This window comes from Pyrgilauda ruficollis, unplaced genomic scaffold (genome assembly GCF_017590135.1).
Source record: "Pyrgilauda ruficollis isolate IOZ18807 unplaced genomic scaffold, ASM1759013v1 scaffold65, whole genome shotgun sequence".
NCBI classification, from domain to species: domain Eukaryota; kingdom Metazoa; phylum Chordata; class Aves; order Passeriformes; family Passeridae; genus Pyrgilauda; species Pyrgilauda ruficollis.
In genome coordinates, this window is record NW_024528266.1 from 1,244,554 (window position 1) to 1,270,827 (window position 26,274).

At 37.1% G+C, this 26,274-nt stretch overlaps 1 protein-coding gene across 2 annotated transcripts in view; it reads left to right on the forward strand.

Moving 5' to 3' along the window:
- The window catches only part of GRID2 (glutamate ionotropic receptor delta type subunit 2), a 676,953-nt gene that overhangs the window by 440,620 nt on the left and 210,059 nt on the right, over positions 1-26,274 (forward strand). For both annotated transcript variants that reach the window (XM_041484266.1, XM_041484267.1), the window contains one exon: positions 20,738-20,791. In XM_041484266.1, the coding sequence (XP_041340200.1) occupies positions 20,738-20,791 (54 nt within the window). The remainder of the gene's footprint in view (positions 1-20,737; positions 20,792-26,274) is intronic.

Sequence of the window (26,274 nt, forward strand, 5' to 3'; positions counted from 1 at the left end):
TATGACCATTTCAAACCTGAACCAGTTTTCGTGCCTGTGCACCAGAGTAGGATGCGGTGAAAGTTTTTCTATTTTTTGTTTTAAATTTTTTTAAAGGTTTTTTTTTTTAATTATTTTGTAATGTTTTTCTTAACTTTTTTTTGAGATTTTGTAATCTGCCACTGTAGGAGGGTTTTTCTCACAGGCCAACAAGGTCTGTTCATGGGCAGGTGGTGTTCCTGTGGCAGAGGAGTCAAGTGCGATCCTCCACATCCCATTATTGTCAAATAGCAGCAGGATATGTGTGGGTGTGAGGAATGATCAAGAACTTTCCACTGACTACCAGAAATGTCCATTCCTCAGAGAAGAAATAAAACAAACAACCACTTTTTACAGGCAAGTTGCATTGAGTGTCTAAAGCAAAGCACAAAGAATCATTTTTCTTAATTGTGTAGTCCAGCAAGCAAACTTACATTTAAGCATTTGAATTGCTATTATTTAGATAAGATTTAGGTTTTTTTAAGTAACCTCCTAGTAGCCATTCTATTCTTTCCATGCTTCTCCACTGAATACCAACTGTGTTTGATATAGAACTGGTAATGCAGATTGTACATTAATATGGACTGTGAGCTGAATGAGTATGGACATAATTGATTGCTACCCTGAACTGGAGCTATTAATTACCTGAAACAATAAAGCCATAATAACATTTTCTGTGTATATATATTTTGGAGGGGAAAAAAATGAAGAAGAGAGATAAAGATACGGTTATTGCCTTGACATTTTGGTAATGAGATTTTATGCTGAGCTGGAGTTCAGGAAAAGCACAGCAAGGGAAACTAATAGAAAATAGTAAGGAAAAGAGCAGAGGTTAGAAGGTACTAAGGGCATCTTTGAGGTGCCACACAATTATGCTCATCTCCTCTGTTGAGCTTCCCCTGCTTGCCTGACTGTTTCTAACATCATCTCTGAGGTGGAGGGAGAGCATTGCTGCAGTGATTAAAAGCATCTAACAGTTAGAAGTCATCTCCATAAACAGAAAAGCATGTATCACCGTGGACTGCCTAACAATTTTGTTCTGTATTGACAAACATTGCATGGGAGTATATAATAAAAGTGGAAGCTGATTCTCCTCCTTTGTAGTTGGTCAACATCACAGATGTCTCATATCTTGCTCTCCTATCAATTGTTGCTTTGTTTCCTCTTTTCTGTGTCTTCATATTTCATTTTGTTTAGGGTAGCTGAGGGGGCAAGGGCTGCTTTTTTTTCCCTGTAGCTGAAGAGTTTTCTTCACAATCATACAGCTATAAAATTAATATTAAATAGTTATGATTTATCCTGGGAAAAGGTCAGCTTCTCTTTATTACCTAGAAACATAATACTTTGATTTGTAAAACAAAACACTTTCTCAAACATAGTTTTGCAGGACTGTTGTACATATTTTCTATGAACAGGTTCTAAAAAAAATATTTATGTGCTTGTGGCAGCAAATGTCATTAATATGTTCAGTAATATTTAGTTGGGCTATCTTAGGTACTTCTCTGTAGCCTGATATTTTTGCACTAATTATTTTATTTTTTTCATGAATAATGAACATTACAGATTTTAAAGGGAATGAGTTGTTGAAAAGAATCATAAAGAAACATTTTATTAGAATAACTGTTGATTGCCTGTTTATTGAATTCATTAATGCTGTATGAAAGTAGTAACTGAGAAAGAAGTAAACGAAAAACCCCTATTATCCAAAAAAGTTAATGATTTCATCACTAGGACTATGTACAGTGGCTTAGTCTTGGTTACATTTACGTCTATAGCTCATTTTGTACTTGAAATATAAAATTTCCTCTGTAAGTTCTTCATAGCTGAGTTTTAGATTTGGTTATAAAATTTCATGCTTTGTATAAATTAAAAGGAAAAACTGTCTTAATAATGGGAGTGAAATGAGGCTAGCCGCTGTGGTTGATGTGCTAATATGCTGGGGAAAAAAAGAAAAGGGGGGGAATTAATTTGTCACTGTGATAAATTGTTAATTTGAAAGCAAGACAGATTATACCAGTTCCATAATTAACTGTAAATGTTTCACCCCAAGGACTTTGTTTAGTACAGGCACTGATTGAACAGGAAAGATGGAATAACTTTGACTAAGTCAGTTCTTAAAGCATCTTCTGCCCAAACCTCTCCTCTCCTTGTGTATCCCAAGCCATGTTCCATCAGTAATTAACATTCTCAGAAGAAGAAGGTGTAATCTTGATTTATTTTGTAAGATTTGAACTGGTGTGTTGATACTGTTCTGGGCTCTGATGCGGGACTTCCCACAACCCATGAGTCAGAGACTTTGCTTGTTGAATTCCAAGTTCACATCCAGCTTCAGCCCTTATTGGGAAATGGTTCACAGGGAATATCAAATTCGATCTGGGGTCTTAACTTCAGGCTAATTTTGGTCACTGTGAGAAAGCTGCCTTTTTCAGTGTGGCTCTTACAGGTGATCTGATTTGCATATACACATATTTTTATATATTTACATAAGTGTTTATGATTTTCACAATGTTTTTATGGAAAGGTGAAGGAGGCATGTGTCTCTGTGCATTGGACCACAGGAATTTGGTACCTTCTACATGAAACTGGATAAACTGTGAAAAAGCATAAAACCTAACAAATTGAGACAGAGTCATGTGGGGATGTGTATGCCTGTTTATTTATTTATTTAAAATAAGCTCAGTAGAGTCTCACTTCTCTCTGTCAGTATTTGTTACTTGCTTTACCTGCTTTAATTACAGAGCTAGAGGCACTTCAAGAAATTAATTCCTGGTAGTCCCCTCTGTCCTTAGTCATTTGTATTAATATTCATCTAGGAAGAAAAGACACACTAACACAAGGAAGTGTGTTTCTTATAATGGGAAAATGCCACTGTCACCAAAGCAAGGGTAGAAAAGAGACCATCACACCGAAACTATGTTTTATAAGATTACTGGAAAAAGTCTCTTTAAGTATCTCTACATCATTATTTCAGAGACACTGTTGCTTCATTCCCATGAAAGTTGTGCTTCTGCCCAGATAAATCCATGAAATCATCCCATTATTCTGGAAATTAAGTGAGAGCACTGGCAAGTGGCTGAAAACAGCTTTCCCTGCAGGAAGCTGGGCCAGAGGTCCTGAGGGTGCAGATAAAAGCTTGTTTCTACCTTTAGGATTGAGGAAGCAAATGGAGCTTTAAGGGAAGTGTTTTCTTGCATGTACTTTAAAAAATATTAAGTAAAAAAATAAAATCTTAACTCATTTTAACAACATGTATCAAAACCTAGGTGTCAAAGACCAGTAAGTATAAATTGGCAAAGGGCTGCTAACTCAGCTCTTCTTTAGGGGATCAGAAGCTCAGATAGGAAAACATTCATTTATTGGACCTATTTTACAGCATAGTACTCTGGTAATGATTAAATGAACATCACACAGCAGTTTTCCAAATTATTTAAGGACAAAAGCTAAATCAGTTTATATTGGCTTCATTATCTCACTAACCAACATAGATCCTTCACTTCTATGTTTTGGTCACTGACATAAATAATGCACATAAACTCCTTTCTCTAGGTTTTTTTGTGCTGTCATGGAAACAACTTTTTTTTTTAGTATAAATAAAAGCTTTGTAATATCATATTTATATGGGATGTATTTTGGGACCAATTTACTATAGTCATTTTTCTATTGTATTTATATAATCATTTTGAGCAAAGAAGGCGGCAGAGGTTTGAAAAAGAAGGTGCAGACTTAAAAGATTTGTGTCCTTTAGTGGGATTGAAACACAAACCAAGTAGATGTAGACTGCAAATTCTTCTTTTCTGAGGGTTTTTGTTGTCTATGTCTCACTGCTCTGCAATTCAATATCCACAGAATTTTCCTGTCATTTTCTTCCCTTTAGGAAGATGCCCTTTTTGCTTTATTTATAGATCACATTTCTAAAAGCAGGTAAATTTTTTTTATATATTATTTCATATTTCTAGTTAGTGGCACTTGCTACAGATGCTGAAAAATTGTCTTTCAATAGTGCTTATATAGAACAGCTCTTGGCTTCATTAGTGTGTCCTTTTAATCCAAAGACAGCTTGGTGACTGTGGTCATTTTTCTCCTTGTCCTTTTTCTTCTGGCTTTCTTCAGGTTTCCTGCATGCTGGTACAGCAGAGATGGCATAGTAAGAGCTAATTGATGTGCTTGAGATTATAAAGGAAGCTTTTCAGATTAAAGTGAAGGAAAGGTGTTACAGTTGCATCAAATTGGTCACTTTATTATCTGATTTAGTGCTTTTGTAGGTGCCTTCTAAGGACAGAAGTTGCCCTGATGTAAGCAGGCCCTAGACAGCGTTCAGTCACTGTTTATAAGGTTTGAATGCTGCTTAAGCGCTCACATGCACCCAGCCAGCTCAGCTGCACAAGTGTTGGACTGAATCTAGGACCAGAAGCCCATTGAGGGAAAAAAACTGCATTCAAAATTATTTTTAAAATTTCCTGTTACATTGTATTCCATGTAACCGTTGTAACACATTTCATAATTGTCCCTTTCAATATTACCTGCTCCTGGCAAGGAGCCATCCAACCTCCTTCCTCATACCATTTATGGTGTTGACATGTTCCTGTGTTTACCACTTCTCCCTAGGACCAGAGGAAGAGCATGAAAAAATGTGATCACAATATTTTTACATGTAGGTACTTCAGCTCACAGGTCTGATTTGCCTTTTCAGTGCCTTCATCTGCCTGAATATGTATGCTGTTGCCAAAAACAAGAAGCACACACCCACAAAACAAAGCTGAGACCTCCAAAAGAACGCTTAGTTTTTTTCAGCTAGGTGATGCCAAAAGTATTTATGCTTTAAATGCCCTTTGAACAAGTGAAACACAGCCTTGGTGTGTGTCTGAGGGAATACTACAAATGGAGCATAATGAAAAGCCTGCTTCCTCCAAAAAGAGGTTTTGTGCTTAGAACATGAAATATTCCAAGATGACAAAAATTATTTTAATTTCTTTTGGTGAGGGACTGTGAGCTTGCTTTCTTTTCCATGTGTCCCTCCTCACACTGAACCAAAGCAGTAGTTCTTGTCATGACACTTCTAATCCTAGCTACTCTCAGATCAAGCTTCATTTTGGAGTTGGGAGATACTGTATTATATATTTAATTCCAAGGTTTTTGTTGCATTTTTTTTCTCAAAATGAAGGCAAAATTATAGTAATTTCTTTAAAATGTTCAAGTATAATCATAAAAGGAGTAATAACTTCTTGCTGCAGAAGGTACCCCATTTGGTTCAGTTGTTGCTCAGTCCTGTGCCAGGATGCCATTGTTAGAAGTCATACAAGTGCAGAACTACAGTGCTAAAAATGTCTTTTATTGCCATAAATGCTAAAAAAAAGTGCCATCTATTAGGTACTGTAACATACATCCAGGAAGATTCATATTCTGACAGCACCATGGTATTGCTCTGCTTTTATCTTCTTTTGCCCAGGGGAGAGTGAAATAGATACACATTAAGCAATTTTGATGGCATCTCTTCCCTTTTGGAGACAGGATATTGTGTGCAGAAGGTCATGGATCAAAGTGAGAACCTTCTTCAGTAGAATGAATTTTCTATGATGTTTGCCAAGAAAATTTTCACTTTTGCAGGATCCTGTAAAATGCCTGGTTTGGAAATATAACTCACACAGAGGACATGTTTACATGGTACAGAGATAGATTCCTGATCTCTTAGAAAAAGCTGACAGTGTATAGGATAAGATATGGTAGATGAAACAAATAGGAATACATTTGTGGTGCATGCATATATGTATACACAGTCTCTGTGTTGTGGGCCAAGAGGAAAATAAGCTTGTTTTGTTTAGTTTTCAGATAGCTGTATTTGTAGCCTGTGTTGCAAGCATCAGACACTGCAGTAAAGAAGGTTTTTAATATGTTTGCAGAATGCCAGTGCGGAAAATGAACGTCAATTTCTCATGATTCCTTAGAGCTCTTGTCTCTCACACTGAGCTTTAATTCATATCTGTCTCTCATGAATATTAACCTAAAACTATAGAAGTCCCTTCCTTTCCCTTCTCTGAATTTCTTGTTGATTACAGATGAGATTTTACTTTGGATTTTTTACCTTTTTTACATTTTTAAAATAATTTGCTTAACTCCTCTAGACAGAATTCTTAGTGTGCACATGAGAAGTGCCATGAAAAGATGTGATACTTAGGGCACTGCCTACCTAAGTGGCAAGAAGTGGGATAAAATGCATCACAACATCCCTAACTACTCTTGCTGTGACAGCCAGATGGTCTCTTACTCGGGAAGGGACCAGCAACCAGCAAGATAGAAAGAAACATAGGAGAGGAATACTCAGGAAAAGCACTTAAATATCCACCAAGGGCTCTACTGGTGCATTTCTGCTCTGCCTCTGAAATGTTTTTTTCCTCATCTTGATGGTGCTTTGAGGATGGAGATCAAACAAAGCATTGGCAGATGACAAAAAGTGGTGACTCCAGGCAGAGATCTTGTCGGAACCCAGGACATCTCTCTGGATGCCCTGGATGTCTCAAAGCCCTGGCAGGGGCTCAGAGACCCTGGCAGGAAGCCAAATACACCTGGAAATTTGATCTCAACTCATGGAGCAAATAACCAACCTTATATGAAGAATTACAGGTCACAAAAGTTTAAGTAGCAATCACAGGGTGAAGGGAAAAATTTTGGAGCACTGTACAGGGGGGTTTGGAATTCTGTACATGGGGCTCAGGGGTTCCAAGATGGAGGGATTTGGGCATGCCCTGTCCTTCTTCTTTCTTCTCCCTGGCATCAATGTTCAGGATGATGTAGGCATTCACAGATTGGTTTAGAGTAGAAAGTCACTGTCTAACATAGGTGATAGGTATTGGAACATAATTGTAAACATAGTTTTTAGTATAAAAGATAGCACCAAGCCGAGGTGGACAGTGTGTCTCAGACCGACCTGCAGAACAGACCTTGGCAGGCCAGATAGAAAATGTTTTAGAAAAAGAAATAATAAACAACCTTGACAATGTGAACCGAAGACTTCTTGACTCCTTCTTCGGCTGCTGGGTTGGGGAAGAGAGACTTTTAACAGAGACGCACCTCGGGATCTTCCGAACCAGACCAGACCAGAGGAGATCCCGAGAAGATCTGGGACTGACAAGGACATAAGCACCCATCCCCAGAAGAGACAGTGCCATGTATGAGGCACAGAGGGAGGGCAGCGTGGTCCTAAAAGCAGCTGTGGAAATGCAGTCAGGTTCAGGTATTTAGCAGTGTCTAAGCAGATATGTTTAATTGCACGGCACTCCGCAGCAATCAGGTTCCCTTCTTGCTCACAGGTGTCAGGTTCCTGGCTGGGCTATGTGGGAAAAGCTTTGCTCATTCCTGTCCCTGATTAGCTTTGGAAATGGCTCAGGAAGTCACCTGACATTTGACACAGCTCTACTGAGCTGTGCCAGCCTGTCTGTCTCAGGTAAACTGGGATTTAATGGACTTCAGATGGGCCATAATTACATTCACACATTCAGAATTTTACTTAGGTCTTCATGACAGATGTGTATCTCTCCTACTTGCTGCGTAATAGAGCAAAAAATTACCTATATTGCTATAACCCTTATTCTATTTGCCTTTCTTCCTTTTTATTTATTTTTATTCTTCTGTCTGGATAAGCTTTGTACTTGGTATACACGGGGGCCCACAGAGGACTTCTGATGTACTTGCTTCCAGCTGAAAATACAACCAACTTGTTTTTCCTATCAATCAGTCTGGAGAGAATAGTGCTTTATCTTGTTGGTCATCCTTGTGTAAAGCTCATGTATCACTTCAAGGATTGTCTGGATATTGGTTCTGTCAGTTTGCTTCTATCACCGTTGAAAGGCAAAGACCATGTGCCCGTAATATTAATAGTCAGAATAGGAGAGATATGTCACTGTTCTGGTTCAGGTTAGTCAAAAGGATGATTGAAAGAATGCTACAAAAATGCATTGCTTAAAGGTAAAAAGCTGTTTGACAGTACCTGTGGGAAAAAGGAATGTGTTGCTAGAAAATTTATTGCACTCTGTAATGTGTCTTTCATAATTTACATCGAGGTACCTGTGCCAGTAATCTCTTATACATATGACTTATTTTCCTCACATAAGTAATTTCATCAGCTGAATAATCACTTTAGAGAAATTGTTACCATGAGTCAAGTTATGGCTGTTTATTTATCTATACTAAAAAAACAAAACAAGGCAATTACTATTATATGTTTGGCTTGTTTTCCATTAAAAAAATAAAGTTGTAATATGGACTTAAATAGAATGGTCTTCAGTACTTTTTATAAAAGTTCAAAAGGCCTTTATTTTTCTATATAGCTCATTTTGCTAAGGCTATAATTGCTTTCTGCTTTGTTAAAATGCAGAACTAATTGTATTTTTTAAAAAGTGAATTCTATTTTTCCTTCTCTGGAATGTGGAAATCCTCTTAAAGTTCTTCCAGTCTTTTTACTTTTCTCCATCAAAGCTTTCTAACTTATTTTTAAAAAATGATAGCAAGGATCTAATTTAAGCCTCTTAGTTCAGAAAGCCAAAAGAAATGGGCAACTGTTCCACAATGAAAATTTGAGAAACAATTCTTAGCAACTTAATCCCTATAAATTATTAAACTGTAGAGAGTGACTCAAATTACACTGTGCATATTAAATGCTTCTAATTTTCTGGGGTTTTATGATTGCAACGTTTGCCTCCCCTGCAATTCCCCTGTGTTTTCTTTCTGATAACAAACGAGAAGTGTTTTAGAATAACCATACTTGATGGCTAGAAAGTTTTATCTCTTTCTATAATAGAACACATATTGGCTTCTTGTGCTATTGTTTAACTGATAAAGTTTTTTTCAATCTGTTAGGATCTGTCCCATTTTAGAGATGATTTTAGAAATGTCCCAACTGCGGTTGTGTTTCAGGTGTTCTTGAGCCTGTAATTTTGGTATGTTTGTATCTCCAGTGTCTGTGAGATAGGTATTGCTTGGACTCTTTGGATCCAGATGCAGTTACTGTGTGAAACCAGCTTTTAAACCAGCATCAAACAATGATGAAAACATGGATTTTCTCTCTTTATAGAGCTGGAATATATTTTAGCCTGTATCAGTTTCTGGTGAGTTGTTATATTTCTGTTAGCTTAACCATTAGCTGCTAGAGAATTGTGGTAATACAGACAGTGCTTTGTATTCACCTTGAACATCAGTTTTTAATAACCTTCAGTGACATATATGAAGCATTTCAGATTGAAGGTTTGCAAACAGATATATGGCCAGAAGGTTTTTTTCAAGAAGGTGAATCTGAACTGTGTTGCATGGTTGTAGTTTGGACACACATGGCTTATAAAAATCTTTAAATTATGGTCTGGGTTCATGTAGTTGACTGGCTGAACTACTCTCAGAAGCAATAGCTGATTTTCCCAAAATATAGAAGTACTTTTTTTTAGGAAAAATTAGAGCCCTTGTGAGAAAAAGAAAAGGCTGCTGTTTTGATCCATGCCCTTTATTAGACTTCGTGGGTCCTTGTGCAGACCTTCTGGGCCCACATTGCCTTAGGACCTTTAGTAAGAGTGATCTATTTTGTTCATCTCTTGTGAAGTACAGAAGCAAAAATGGCCACTGGGCTTTACCATTTGGTGACCAGTATGTTTTCAATATGATTAGAACTGATTTTGACTTTGCTCACGTGTTTTTGAGAGGATGTTTTTCATAGGGAGCTTCAAGCCTGCAGCCAGTTAGAACTCCATTAAAATGCTCCTGATTCTTGAACTCCTGTTACAAGAAAAAAATGCTTTCAGCCAGTGTGCTTGGAGAGGAGCTGAATGCTAAGTTTATGTAGAAGTCAGAAATGGGGGCTATCTCACTTGAACCTCTGCCACTGTTGCTCTCTACAGATATGTGAAATGACAGGAAGAGGCACCACCACAAAGCTGAAGAGCAAAAAGAGCTGATGGCTTTAGCGATATTTTGTCACTTGAACGGTGACCTTTGTTAATAATGTCTGTGATAGCAAAATGAAATACTTTCTGTTTCAGTAATGCCAGTCTGATGCTTGGCAAAAATTGCTTTTAAGGCAGACAGCAAAGAGGAAAAAAGAGCAGCACTGTTATATTCTGTAGTGTATGAAGTTAAACATTTTCCCTGATAGGCAGTCAGACTAAATCTTGAGTTTACTAACAGATGCAAAAGGAGTTGAAACCACATTTTCGTATCACTAATAAAATAAACAACACGCTGCCAGCATAATCAGGGCTGGATTTTCAAGGCGCTCAACTTATATTTAAAATCCTGAATGGAATGGGCATGTTTTCAAAGGCACTCAGCATCCTGCAGCCCCTCTTGAGGAAAATCTGAGTAATTTACAGATGCTGAGCAATTCAGAGGGTCTGGCTCTAAAATATTCCTTTGTTATTCTTGGGGAAAAAAAAAAAAAAAGAGGTAAAGGTGAACTAAGCCTTCTGTTTTCAGTTTGAAGATATAAATTCTATCTAGTTTTTTAATAGTTTTTAAACTTTAAAAACAATGGCACTCACACTTAATATTAAAAAACAATCAATGAGAATGGGCCAAATTGAGTAGATTAACTTCAATCCATATTTTATTAATTTGGATTGCTGGTACCTTGTGGACAGGAAGCTTTTTTATGGGAAATGGCTGGTCTTACGAAAACTGTTATGCCCTTAGTTTTTCTGTTTGCTTGCTTTTAAGCAATAGCACTCTAAAAGTGTTTGTCCATATTACCAAATAGCCCTCTGAATCAAGCACCCTGTTCTGCTACTGCTGTTCTCCACTTCAATACTTCCAGTTCTTCCTCAAAGCCCATATTCTTCAGCCTCTTTCTGACAGTGATTTCCATCCTAATTAGATATTCTTTTAATTTATACTGGTGTAACTGTACTACAATCTATAGAAGTACTGGGGTATAAAATCGAGTATGGATGAGAAGGGAAAGGTTATTTAAAATACAACCTTTACAAGTTTTATTTAATAATATTTTATTTAATAAGCAAACTTCCTTTTGCTGGGTGCAGTCAATCCGTAGTAGTGCACACTGGGAAGGAATCTTGTGCCTCACAAGTGTATTTTTCTTCAGTCTTAGCTGTTCACTGCCTCACTAAAGTAGTAACTTTGGTTAATCATGATGCTCAATTAGAAACAATAGGTGTATATTTAAAGAGGAAGTAAATATGAAATTGCATATTTTTATATGAGCTAACAAAGGAGCATACATTGAAATTATGGCAAACACCATTTTATCATCTGTATTCTTTTTGTAGCCTCCAAAGCTCTCTTAACTAGCAGACACGATACTAGGGCAGACTTAAGAAAAGTCCACTGTCAAACTGGCATTCCTTTTTTCTCTGCAAATTAGAGCATTGGATTAATGACTGTTTGTCTGAACTTCTCATGTCACATTAACAGTTTGAAAGCTTTCTTCATATTAATAAGGCTTGGAATAAATCAGATGCTGCCTCTAAAGTCTGCAAGAGGTTAAAATTAAGAACTGAACTTTTTATTCTGCTTAGAAAAATAATTTATATCTGCAGATGGAGTAACTGTAAATCTGTGGCAAAGCTTCATTAATCCCTGACTTTCACTGTTGTGGAGAGATTCTGCCCTTAGAGAAGTCAGTTGCAAAAGCATCAAAATCAGCAAGGCAATTATTTTCCATCTTTTAGAGGACTTGTCAACAGCCTTCACTCTTGAGTGAGTTCACTCAGGTAGCTCCTGAGTGTCTGCATGTAGGAGATGGCGAGGTGTTTAAAACAAACCCCACAGCTGGGAGGAGTCTCTGGCTCCAGCTGTTAATCCATAATGATGAGGAAATTTTGATACTCCAGTCTAGATTCAATCTTCTTGATATGTTTGATTCTTCAACTTCAAAGGTGATGACAACCACTTTGATTCAAAGCCCCTGTCCAAGCCAAATACTCAAGTTTTCTGCTTCAATTTCCAAATAGAATGCAGCTTAAAAAAAAATAAAATAAAAGATAAAGAACAAGAGATCTTCAGGGGTCCATTTAGCACTATCACTATAATCAAAATCTAGTTCATAAAGAGAAAGGCAAGTACAGGCAACCACTCAACAGTAATGAATCTGAATTTCTCTATTTCCATGATAATTTGAGTAACGTTTTTACTTTGAAATAAATAGTTTCCAGGTGGAATTTACATTTTTGTTCATTAAGAACACCATTATTCTGCTTCCTTGCAACTGTCTTGCAGTCCAGGTAGGAGAATGTGCTCATAGGTCTGAGTTAAAGCCAAGTAGTTACAGAACTTGTGAAAAAAAAATGTGGTCGATTGTTTTGGTTTTGGGTTGTTTTTTTTTTTTTTTTTTTTTTTTTTTCCCCAGAGTAGATATTATAAACACTTTTCAGAAGGATAATAGGAATATAAATCAAAGCATGAATTTGGAAGTAAGAAAACTAACTAAGAATAAAATAATCCTTCAAGTGAAAGATATGTAAATTGCTTATAGTTATTTTATTTTAAACCTACCGTCTGCAGGCTGACTTCAGGAAGATGCATGGGTTTAGACACCTATAAAATATACATTATTAGCTTTTCTCAATGATTAAGGAAATGAATAATTTTAAAAAGGCCATTTCTACTAGACAGAATGTGTTTTTATTTTGTGTTCTCAGTACAAGCCTGTGGTCAAACTCACTGAAGTATTAATGCTGTCTTTATTTATTTTTATTGAATATTTAAGTGTTTTCTTTAGCATGGGGATGATTTTTGTACTTTAACAGCCTCCATCTCTTGAAAACTTAGGACAGAAGATACAAAGTGTTCCCTGAAGCTTGACTCATTTCAGATATAGTTATGATGGCAAGCCAAGTCAATATAAAACTAATTATTCAGTGGAGTAACCCAATGCTTTTAGTTTGAAAGTGTCATCTTTTGAAATAAATCTGAAAAAAGTGGAAAACTGATCAAGTGCTTCAACTATTTATTTTTAAAATAAGTGCATTTTCTTGAGACAGGCAGATGAAGCCATGTCAGCTGTATCACCCATCCTTAGGAGGAGACTCGAAGACAATTTCCACCTGCCTCTTCCAAATGCTGTAGAAGCTTGCTTTCTAATCATTGGTAAATGCCCCTGTCAGGTTTCACCCAGTGGCTGGTGGTTTTTTTTGGTGTTTTTTTTTTTTTGGTTTTTTTTTTTTGTTTGTTTGTTTGCTTGCTTTTTCTTAGAAGGTTTTTTTTTTGGTTTTTTTTTGGGTGTTTGTTTGCTTGCTTTTTCTTAGAAGGAATGTCAGGGAAAGGAATCCCAGAAAGAGGTTGTCCAGAAGAACAAAAATAAGTATAGCCATGTGTAGTTTGTTTTTTGGTTTGTTTTTGGTTTGTTTTTCTTTTGTTGTTTTTTTTTTTTTTTTTTTTTTTTTTTTTGTTTTTTTTTGTTTTTTTTTGTTTTTTTTTTTTTTTGTCTCTCAAGAGCAGAAATGGGTAGAGATTAAAATTAGATTACAAAAATATTGCCTTTGGTGAAGAGAGATTTTTATAAGCTTTAGTTTCTGGTGCATAACAATGAGCTTTATAAATCAACAACTGATCTCCCTACTGAAAAGCTCAAAGGCTAAGAATGGAAGCACAGAAAGAACTTGCTGTGGCACCAGAAGGAGGAATGGAGCAAACAGCCTGATAAAATGGTGGTGGTTTGATGAACTAGGAGCTAGAAGGAAGAAAAGTGTAAATAAGCGCAAACCTACCTGAGGATCTCCATGAACTAGTCCTGTGGGTGTTTAACCTAGTACAATATGCTAAATAGTACAACTCCATGCTTTTACCTTTCTAAACTTCAGATCAGTTAGGATAGTCTTCAGTTTATCACTTACCTTTCTTTGATATTTATTAGTCTTTAACTTTCATATTTTGCTTTACATACCAGTCCTTGGGGAGACATCTGTGCTATCAGAGACAGCTCTGAATGCTCACACTAGTCCAAAGCTAAAATCTTCAGTCAAATGTCATGTTAAAAAATGGCCTCTGACTTCTTCTGTTTGATTGGTTGTTGGTTTTCATTTGGTTGTCATTCTCTTGGAGAGGGAGAGGGAGCAGCGTTGAATTGGAGTGGCTTCCTGTCTCACATGTGTGTATTGGAAATCCAGTTTTTATCACATCTTAGCAATCCGCAAATTGCTATGCCTCTGGGGGAGAAAACTAGGTTAAGGCATGTTCACCTGTAAAGCAGCAGTGGTGGCTCCAAGAGGCTGGTCCATGAAAAGACATGGACAGCAAATCTAGAGGTATTGGATGAAAGCATTTTTTCAGTCTTCCAGTTGGAAGAATGCAGTCCAGTTTGTAAAACCTTATATTGGTTTGGACATATTGTAGGCAGACAGTATTTGGGAAAGGTTAACAGGAAGTTGGTATCCCAGCTCAGCTCTTGGGCAACTTTCTAAATCACTTTCTAAATTATTCCAATGTCAGCCATTCCCAGAACTATGGACTATGCAATGCCATGCTGTTGGCTTTTGTGAAAAAAATCAAATGGAAAGTGTGGTTTGCTCTGTGGTGGTCCAGCAGAAAGTTGCACAGTCAGTACTGCAGCTCCTGGTGGAGCAGAAGGTTAACAGGAAGGCAAGCTCTAGTTCCAGACAGTTTCCTTCAGCATTTTGAGAAAGGAACCATGGCCTCTGGGTGCCTTGTCACAAGAGCAGTCCCAGCTGCAGCACAGGTCAACCAGGAGCCGGAAGCTCTCCTCTGTGTTTCAAACAGGAGATACCTGAGATGGCCTGTTCCTGTAAGGATCTTTCCTTACATGCAGCATCACTCCTTTCTTGGGTGTTTGCAACCTTGTCTGACTAGTTGCATATGTCTGGGGCTAAATTTTGAAAATCCAGAATGGTTTTCCTGTATTTCCTTTGTGAAGGTTAGGATCTGTATCTTGCAGTTTTTGCCCACACTTGTGGGCCCATATCTATAAGAAAGAAGTGATGTAGATAATTTTTGATGTAATTCTTCATTAAATGACTTGGGGTTTTTTGACAAAAAGCATTTTTTCTTTCTTGCTTACTACTGCACATGGAAAAAGCTTGTGTGCTGGCACTGCAGCTGCTTTACTTGCTTTAGATTGTCTTGCATTTAGGCCATTTAAAGGTTTGAGTGTGAACAATAGAAATAGTTATGACAAATTGTCAAGCTCTTCCAAAGATTCAGAAGTTCTGGAGTTGCTGCCAATGACAGATGATTTGTCCTTGCTCATCACTTGTCATCTTGGCAGCGTTTTTATGCTCTCTGCTAAATCTCCCTCAGTGTGTAGTTGACTTCTTTAGAAAAAGAAAATTAGTTTCTGTTTCATCTATGTTCGTGCTCATCAGTTCAATAGCATCCGTGTTTTGCTAAGTGGAACACCTTCCTCATGAAGCATGAGTTTGATTTATTTTAATAGGGTGTTAGGAGAACTGCTGGAGCTTGACATGAACATATTTCTGAAGTTACAAATATGTTAAGAATGATCTTTTGTATCTGTTGCTGTGGATTTCTGTGACTGTGCATGAATAGCACTGCATACTTGATAGGCTGTATCTAATAAATCCTTTGCAAGGATTTATACAACTAATGGCAGTGTCTTCATATACTCAAGTGTGAACTCTCTGTGTCTGAGGAGGGGCTGAGTGAGTAGAGAGTTATTTTCTTTTTCAGATTTTCCACAATTTCATAAGGTCTATTTCAGAACTGGCCTAAATTGCTGCTTTGAATCTTAGTAATGGAGAATTATGTGATATGGCATTATAAATAATTGAATACTGACAGTCTATAGATGAAAAAATGCTGAATTCAGAAAAGTAGTTTTCTGAAGAAGTTGGTTAATAGGCTGTCCTCTGCTTGTTCTCTGATACTGATTTAGTTGTCTGAGAGACAGGAGGGGTCACTGGGCAATGGGTTAATTAAACTTAAACATGGCTCCCTAGTTCTCCCTGGAGTTCTGCTTACAAGTGGAGGTACTCAGTGGAATAGCAGAGATGGCACCTCCAAAGCACAACATGCTTTTTTAGTGTGGGGATTCTTCCAAATATTTTCCCTTTTAGTGAATAAATACAGTCTGAACTGCAAAACAGTCAATGCAGAATTAATAAATTCTGCTATCTTTAGCTACTGGTAGTTCCATTCATCACAGTTAAGAAAGCAACTTATATTTAGAAGCTCAAAGGCAGCTGTGTTGGGTTAGACTAAAGTGTCTAACTCCAAAGGTGGCTTGAATGCCTAAAGGAGCAGTAAGAACAGGGTAGGGGTATATGATATTTTCTCCTAATGCTCTCGTGGCTAGCAGCTCTGCTTAGCTTCAGGGAGCTTTTTGCATTGACCTATAGCTTTGTATGTTTATTAACCACAGCTTGTATGATTTCCCCCAGAGGACATGTGAAATAAGAATTTGTCAAATAGGTACATGGCTTTCTTTGTTTTGGAAAGTGTCAACTTTCCTCCATTTAATATCTGTGTAGAATTTTGGTGTTCATCCCTCATTATGAATGCACACTCCAGTTTTTCTCAGCTTTAGCTTGAGAGGTGAGCTGCATAAGCAATAAGTTCACCTGCCTTCTGTCTTGTGTGGAAATTTCCAATCTGTCCCTTAACTTTTGGGAGGGAACAGCACTGTTCCCTGTCACAGAGCCAGCAGAACCAGTGATGAACCTGAAACTTGCATTGTATTCAAATGCTTGAGGTCTTGAAGCCCCAACCTCTTACACGCCCCAATCAAGTTGTTTTATTGCTTCTAAAATACAGGATTTCAGATTTATTTTTCATTACTGCCCATATGCACTTGCAAGCATTATTCCCAACATTCATTTTTCCCTGGCACAGAGCACAAGTTCATGCCAGCTCACTTGATATGCATGCAGATATGAATTTCAACCAGAAAAAGATCATCACTCAGATAAAAAATACTTGTTTTACAATTCTGAGCATATTAGGCATAGAAACCTGCTAGAAAACTGCCTTTAATTTCTGCTGTTTGTGCCTTTTAGGTTATGGTCAATTTAAAGCAGATCTAGCCATGCTCTTTCTGGTTTTTTTCACTTCACTCTTATTTGTTATCATCCCTTCTATGTGAAAATGCAATGGCTTTTTAAATTAAGGAGAATAGCAAATGCAGTAGGTAGACAAGGGCATTCTGGAACATTGTGTCGTGGCTGTAAAGGCCTGCTTTGTGCAAGTAATGACTGCTGGACTGATGAATAATTTGATCTAGGTTGTGTTACTGCTGACTTTAGACAGTTTGGGGGTTTTTAAAACTGATTTATTATAGTCTTCTACTTGCAGACTAGTGCTTAATCGCTGCTGAGGGAGATAATCTTCTGATGGTAAGGTAAGGCATATGATTACTCTTAGAATTTGAAGAAAACTTTAGGATTGAGCAACTTTTTCCCTCAAGCATCAAAACTGAAGGTGTGCATAGCATTGCATTTATTTATTTTTTGTAAAACAGTGGATGTGCCAGTGCATTTATCTACACTGAAAAACCTAAGGAGCACAATAATTGGAAAATATGGGAAGGTTGTTAATGATGATGATAACATTATAGTGTCCTGCAATTCCTACAGACACAGTCAGAGTGTGCACTGCCAACTTTAAGGTCAATTAAATGGGCAATAAAGGCCATGCTGGCAGAAGAGATGTTAAGAAGGGAGAGACTGAGATGCAGCATTTTGGTGTGCTGAAACAAACAGCTCTTTTGTGAGAGATAAGGCTTGAACGACCCAGGGATGAAAATAAGGCCCTGAAATCTCAGCCTAATGCTGAGTTCCAGTTCAGATGTAAATCTGTGTTAAAAATCTAGAAACTTTCTCTGGGTATTATCAGTCATCTTTTTAAGTAACAGTCAATACCAGAACAAGCTTTGGGTAGATGGGATAAGGAAAATGCCAAAAAGCAGCTTCCAGCAGACTGAAAGGTACAGTGAATTTTTAAATTAGGAGCTATTTGCAGCCCATCTAAACTTAGAATATGTTAGTTTGAGTGTCTCTGAGCGCACTGCAAGTTTCAATTTGATGTATGCTTTTTGAAAATGGTTTTAGTATTAAGTAGATTCATGAATGCATAAACTTAAATGGATAAAACATGATCTTTCTGCTGAGGAGTTTCAACTGTAACTAAAAAATGGGTTAATTTCATCTTGTTATTTGAAAATTGGAATAAATCTGTCACAGGTACCCTGAGCTGTTTGAAATAGTGTGAGTGACTTGTGAGACCAGTCAGCCTCTACCAGTGACTGGCTTAAGTGGTCTGTGAGCTTTGCGTAATAAAACCAGTGACACTTAGGACCATATTCAGTTGAAAATATGTTCTCTGATTGAAATCTGAGAATCTGAGCAAAATAGGTACTTCAAAGCAAATATTTATAAAGAAACTAAATGAACTGAAACAAAAATGGGAGATACAATACATGAAAATCTGATCAGCTGAAGCTTCAGGCACAGAGAACTTATCTGGCCCACTTGCAACACATAATAAAAAGTGAACAGAAAATGAGAATTTTGATTTTGTGTATTCCTGAAATCTGAATTTTTGGTTGACTGCCATTTGAAAGCAGAAAAAAAGCTTAGGAGCCCTTTGTGAAATACAGTTATTGTAATTTTCCTACCACCCCTGGGAGACTTGACTCGAGGGAGTCTCTGGCAGAGTGCCTTGGAGCCACAGGAACCTTAGGAGACCTCATCTTGAGCAGAGCAGTTACAGCAGGGCAGACGTTCCCGGAAGGACATCCCAGAGCCAAAAGTTAGGAAGGACAAGGTTGCTAGGAACCTGACAAGAAATCAGAAAGCATGCTGACTGTGCTGCCTTTTATTTCTTTTTTTTTTTTTTTTTAAATTTAATTCTGCTTGCTTTCAGCAGAACCGGATGTAGATTGACTAGCAGAATTGATCCTGCTTTACTAAGGCTTTGATTTGTTCTGTTTTGTGGAAAAATTAAATGACAGCTTATGTTGTAAATAGGATCAACTTTGTGTGCTTTGGAAGTTTATGTAAGGAGCAAATGCTCCATTGAGAATTTTTTTACTACTCTGTCCTCTTTTGACCTTTTTTAGTTCCTGGGTGTGTTTGTATTCCAACTGGTTTGTTATGAGCAATCTGATCAGAACAGCCATTTTCCAGTGGAAGCGTCCTGGCTCAGTCTGTTGTGCTGCCTCCTATCACAGTTACTCCCTTTCTATCCTATTCTTTTATACTTGCTGTGGGAACAGCTGCAGTGGAGAGTGCAAGAAAATGTCAAAGCAACACACCAAAATATCATGTTGATTTTAACTACTGAACTCCACATAAATTAAGGACCCTGATTCCTGCTAATGCTATTGAAGTTTTCCAGAAAACTGAAGTTTTCCATTGGCAGCTATGGCTGCTGATCCCCCTCATTTCTGGTCAGTGCTGTGAGAGTTTCAAATAAGGAATCAGTCATACACTGCTGCTCTTGCTTTCCCCTCACCTGAGTCTCTCCAATCAGAATTTCCAATCTTGCCTTAGCATTCTGCTAAACAATCAGTGACCCCAGTCATAATAGCCTTTGAATTAATAATGAGGTTTATCAGTGAGTATTTTTGATGCTCTTAAGATTTGTGGCCAGTTAAATTGTTCTCCTTTGGACATGGCGCAGTATAAATTGCCACCATCCTTGGCAAGTGCTATTTCTGTTGGTTGTCGTTAAAAGTCAATGGTCCGAGCAATAAGAGCCCAGCACAAGCCATCTAACTGAACATTTAAACACGGTCAGATTTGTTTCTGTTTTCCTTTGTGTTTTTTTTTAAGGGGTTATTCAATACAGTGTTAAGTATCCAGTAGTTTTGAGTTGTGAATCAAGATGAGCATGGTAACTATACAAATAAAATTGAATTAATCTGTGTTTAAAACTATTTGCATGTTAATCCTAATTCAATTTCATATAGAAAAAAAAAATTAAGTTGTCCAGCTTTCTCTGGCCTCCCTTTTGTCAATGATTTCTTTCCTACCTAATGAAAAAAGAATAAGTGTATTTTTATCCTCTTCATTTGCACTGTGAAATGGATTCAAAAGTGACTTGCCACAAAAGTGTAGTGGATTCAAGGAGGGAAAGGACTGAGTGAAAGATGAGTTAGGCAGCTCATGTTCAGTCCAGCATGAAGGCAGGTCATGGAAATATTTTCAGCAAAGGAAAGGAGAAGATGTATGAGAGGAGGATGAGAGGCCTTCTGTGCATGGAACCTGAGACAAGCTATAATTCATCATCCCTGTGACAGCTCTGTTTCTCAGGAGAACCCTTACTGTCCTGCTCTTTGCACTTCTATGAACTCTAGCATTTGTGATGTAGTTTTTTTGATTTGGGTTTGTTTAGGTTGTCATTAATTCAGAGGCTTTCAGGGTAGGTGTATGCTGGAAAGGCCCTAGAAGCAGGAAATACAGAAATCTTACAAACGTCACTTGATACTCATTTTCTGCCTTCCTCTCTGTTGCTTCCTCTCAACACCCAGTGCTAAAGCAAAAATGTTTTCATTTTTCTCCTCAGTCAACTGAAACATATTCTTTCCTGTGATGCTGGCAATGAAATGTATTTCCAAGTTTAATTGGCAAGTCAAACAATAACACAAATGCTTCTGCAGAATGGTGCTAAAGGTTCTCTATCCTCAGTTCAATAGCAAAAGTTCTAGAGAGCATGTGCTTTGGTTTTTGTCATTTGCAGAGAGCATCTATTTAATTTTATTTTTTTTTCTGGCTTTCACAAGCAAGCTGACTGATAGCTGGTTTGTTCTCTGTTTCAGGTCGTGGAGACTAATTTGGTTGCTTTTGACTGCCACTGGATCATTATAAATGAGGTAACTGTCAAGTGAACATTGTTGTGAACCATGAATCCTGTTTTCAGCCTTACTGACAATATCCATGCTGATTCTCAGTTTGCCAGCAGGAAGCAGTAGCTGTGACAAAGTTCAAGCACACTGAGGGAGTGGATGTTGCTTAATAAAAGCAGAATGACAGGTTCTTGGATTTTGCTGTTTTTTCTTGCCTGTTTTAAATGGAAGTTCCTCTATGAATAAATGGAAAACAAACTGAAAAAACCCCCTTTATTTCTAAATATCTCGAGAGTTCACAATTGAGCTGACTGTTTTCACAGGATTTTTAAGGCCTTTTTTAATATGTAATCTCTTGTGGTGGAGTCCTTGCATTTTTGTTTATATTTTAATGATTTTTTCTTAATAATCAAAATAATAATAATAATCCCATATTTCCCTTTCCTTTATGAGTTCTTCAAATGTTCCATCATGGTTGATATCCAAACCTGTTTATATTAGTGAGGGGCTTTTTGGTAGACTTCTGGATTAGGTCATATATTAATATTCATAAAGGGAAAACAGTAAGTTAAATTGAGATTCTGCTTTTACACTGTGAAATAAGTTATCCCACGAAAGCTTGTCAGCTAAAATATGACAAGTCAATATATGAAGTAGTTTTGTATACAAAGTATTGAACACTGCAGTTCAGGTTTGACAGCATTCAGGTTTTTGAAAAATAATTTAGGTGGAAAATAGCTGGATTCCCTGAGAAGATGACTATCTCCTAACATGTTAATCATGCACCTCCTGTATATGGTCGGGATAAAAGACCGTGTGTAAATTCCATGTCATACTATCTGGATTCACTGTCCACTTCTGTTTTCATACTTAATTGTTGGACTTTCATTAGTATGCTGTGCTAAAATGGTGGATTTTTAGCCAGTTGTCTTTGGAGAAAAATATGTCTCTGGAAATGCTGTGTAAACAAACCAGGTCCAGCATAACCATTAGTTTGGGCCCTGCCTTGCTCCTGACCAGTACTGTGTGTTTTTTCCAGCACTGAATGGAAAATGGAGCTTTGCTGGGAGAGAACCCAGCTTTAATCTGCAGGTAGTCATGTGAACAACATACATGTTTTCTTGTTCATGTCTGATTAAACTAGAATTCACTTCAGAGTTAACACTGAGTATTTTAAGAGTATCAGATGAATCTAAAGCCATCCTCTGTAATCAGTAGATAGAACAGCAGTTTCTTAGACAAAGATCAGATTTTGGCTTGCTGTTCAAGTTTAAGACACTGACATTGATTTTTTTTTTTTTGTTTGTTTTAAATGTTACATAGTTTCCAAAAGATGTAAAGAAGGTGCTTGCTTTTAGCTGTTTCAGCTCCTTCACCCTCAAAAAAACCAAAACAAGACTGAGGATCCATTCCTAGCATATATGCTTTCTCTTTGCTTTTTATTCAGAAATTAGTGTCTCCATGGGAAAAAACTGCTTTTTAAGCATTGTTATTTGCACATTGCAGCAGATGAAATGGCAGAGCAATCAAAGTGGTTACCACTCAGCTGCCTTCTCCGCTCCAAAACTCTTTCTCTGGGCTGCAGTCCCAGAAAAAGCTGAGTGATCTGCACAGAGAAATGTACATAGTCCCTTCTTAGTTTGATAGTCTTGTATATGAAAAGGACGAAAGCTGTGATTAAGTTCATTCCAACAAACTGCTCTAAACCATCGTCATTAAAGTCTCTGCATCTCATTCAGTAATTCCTCTTTTCTCTTTCAGAGAAGGTGAATATGTTCAGTGCTATTCCAGTTTAATCTGCTTCTGGACCTAAATCCATATTGGGTACTTAGGTAGCTTTCTAACTCTGTTTAAAAACGCAAATAATTTCAATATTATGTGGATGCAGAAATCATATTAGCAATAAATAAGATCAGTAGATAATACTACAGCAAGGCTTCTGCTTTGCCCAATTTTTCCTTGTCACTGTGTTCAAATTACAGGAGAAATCTACATGTTTCCTGAGTGTTTGATGCTGGGTAATTGCTTATTGCAATGTTTTGCCAGTTCAATAATGAAATTGCAATGCCTCTATTTGGCAGTGCAGGATTTGGAAATGCAGAGATTTGTGGCCCCCTTTCTGTGTAATACATAAACCAGCTATCTTTATGTCCCAGTCTCTTTGAGGTGGTCATCCATTACCTTTTGATGGCCACAGTCCCTCCATATGACTGGGAGATGATCTCAGAGCTCTGCCCATTTTCTTGCTTCTGTGAATCTTTTGTGACAGTTTAGACATCTGTGCTTGAGTGCCTATATTGGCTAAATGACACTGTCAAATAAGTAAGTGTAACACTGCTTATCTGGCCTCCTAATTTGAAATTCCGAAATGATCTATGACAGGGAAAATGTGTTGTTCTGCAAATTATGCACCAGATTCAAATAATTCCTTGCCTTGCGATACCAAAGGAAATTGGAATTGTCTTTCCTTTTCCATCACTGTGCCAAGGGAATACAACCTTCCTACCAACTCTAGTGTTACAGAAGCAAATAGCACCTTCAGTTTTGTGATCAGAAATCTGCTTAGGCTTTGTGAGGTAGCATCTGCTGTTTTAATTGCTGACTGTAAATGCTATAATGCCTGCAAAGAGTTCCTTGATTTTTATTGTCTCATTACTTGCTACTTTATGCAATACAGCAAATTTTCTTGAAGAGTGTGTATCATAATGTAAGTGTGGGAGGAGGGGAATTGTTCCTATGAAATGAAAGAATTCATAATTCACTAAAACATAATGCATCATCTTAGACCATAGCAAATAATGCAAATCTCTTCTGATCAGTATAGTCAGCTGAGGAAATGCTCTCCAAATAAATGTTCCTGTTTCTTCAGGGCCTTAAAGCAGATGTTACAGTTCTTTATTTAAAATTTGCAGGAGTCATAGACTTGAATGTAGTCATGATCAAATATGCCTTAACAAAATGTGAGAATGCATTTCTCACACTCTCTCTCCCTCTGTCTGTCTTTGCTTGCTTCATTTCCTCTGCACAATAGTAAATATAGCTTCAGTTCCAGGATAAAAAGTGATATTTCTTTCATGACTCTTAATTCACAACTGTACAGTAAACTTAGATTTTATTTAGTGGAGCCAAAGAAGGGGCATTTGTATGATTTTCATCACTTTACTTTGCTCTTTTTAAATGCAAGAAATGTCTTGTTTCCCCATTTTAAATCATGTCTCTCTCAAGCATTTTCCTTTTTTTAAAACATTCAGGGTTACCTTAATATTACCTTGCTGTACCTAAGGCTGCCACCAGTTGTTTATTGCTATTGTTTAGTCGAGGACAGCCCCAAACACTTTCCACTGCCTAGAATTGGAATATGGAGGTGAAAATATTAATGCTGCTTTACAAAGGATTGTTTGGATTTCATCTGCTATAATGTGGTCAGTTCTAATAGATCTGGTCAGTTATGACCAGATCTATTAGCATCAGAATAGAATGAGTGCACAGAAAAGCTGATTTGGGTAAGAAGAGAGTGGAAAGGTTGACTTGGTTGGCCTATGAAACAAAGACTAAATGAGGATGTGCTTTCTGTTTATAAACACTTACAGAGTGTGAATAAATGCATCATTGTCAAGAGCCAAAGGACAAGCTTGACACAAGAACAAATGAGTTCAATTTGTGCATGAGTAAACTGAGGTCAAAAGTTGTTAAAATGTTTCTAATTACCAGAGGCACCAGAGTCTGGAAAAACACCTTCTTGATGAAAGAATTAGAAAAACCTCCAGACTCCTTTAAAGACCAATTTATGGGAAAAGGTCCAACAGGTTTTCCCAGCATAGCACAAGAGAGGATTGGGGAGCCTACAAGGTTGTATTCAAAGGTTGTATGCATCTTGTTCATCATGTTTCAAGCCCAGTGCAATCCACCATGAGTAGGAGTGTAGAGCATAACCATGTTTCAAGCTCGAGCAGTTAGATCAAGTCCTATAATCACAGCTCAGTTCCAGGAGCTCATTTATATTCAACATTTTCATATGGATAATGATTGATAATAGCATTAGAGCTTCACTTGAACCCTTATATTTTCCACTGGATTGGTGGGTCTGTGTGAATTGACACCCTCTTTGGAACAGGTGGGCAACCAAGTTGCCAGCTCCTGGCATTAGTGAGAGCTAATGCACAGATGGAGAGAACCCTGCTTTCTCCAAGATAATGGATTTTTTTTTTCTCTATGAAAGCTAAAAATTAGTTTCTCCTTGTCCTGTCAGGTTTTATTCGTCCTTTTCTGCAAAGCCTAAAAACATAAGGGAGATACATAGGAGCAAGTGATGATGCAGTTCAAAGTCTGCTTTTCCTTGTCTTGGAGATTCATCCAGCCATGCCTTTACCTCAACTTTTCTTTAGAAAGTGCTGAGAAGTTTTTGAAGGGTACAAATGTTCTCTGGCATGGGCAGCGGCAGCCTAGAGGCCTTAAGCCACCTTTCCTCCTCTGCTGACTTTTGGATAAGGAAGAAACACTCTCCTGTTTGAGTTTCAGAATTTTCTCTGATGAAGTCCTGGCGTGTCTGCTTTATTATAAATACTGGAACCATCTTCTTGGCCCAGATTAAGATGTTTTCATAAGAAAAGGAATTTTTGCCTTTGTTTGGTGCTTAGTACAGGAACATGTAAATAAATTCTTCCACTCCATGTATCTCACTGCTGGTACAATTGCCCTGTGATAAATTGTAAGTCTCTACCTGGGCTGCTTATCTTAAAATAATGAAACATTATTAGATGCCCAGTACGCAGTCTTGATTCCCACTGGAGTCTTGCCTTATATGTCAAGATGATCCTCTTCAGTTCTTTTTTCCTAATTAAGCTGTAAAGAGTTGTTAATTTAGAACCACTTTTTTTTTTCCTTATTTGTTTGCCTGCTTAGATGAAATGTACATCTAATTTTATCCTTGCTCTATTTGTGACAGGACAGTCTCCCCTTAATTCCAAGTTCAGACCAGCAAAAGAAAGGCTTGGAACTATAAATTGGATTTTTTACATAAAAAAAAAAAAAAAAAAAAGGAAAACAAATAAACCAACAAACAAAAAAAAAAGCACACACACAAAAAAAAAAAAAAAAAAAAAAAAAAAAAAAAAAACCCACAAAAACCACCCCCAAATTTTTTTTTTTTTAAAAAAAAAAAAAAAAAAAAAAAAAAAAAACAAAAAAAAAAAAAAAAAAAAAAAAAAAAAAAAAAAAACACAAAAAAAAAAAAAAAAACCAACACAAAAAAAAAAAAAAAAAAAAAAAAAAAAAAGGAAAACAACCTCACATAACCTAGCCTAAATTTATTCAGGTGCCAACTCAGTTCAACTTGGCCAACTTTCTACTTTTTTTGACATTTTGACGTTTGTATAACATTTCATCTGCCACCCCTATATCATTACACTGTATCTTCCTTTGAAGTGCAAATGAAAATTGTTTCCTCTCATACAATAGTTGCTTTATATAGTTTTCTTAAGTCAGATCCAAAATTCAAGAATGAGAGATGA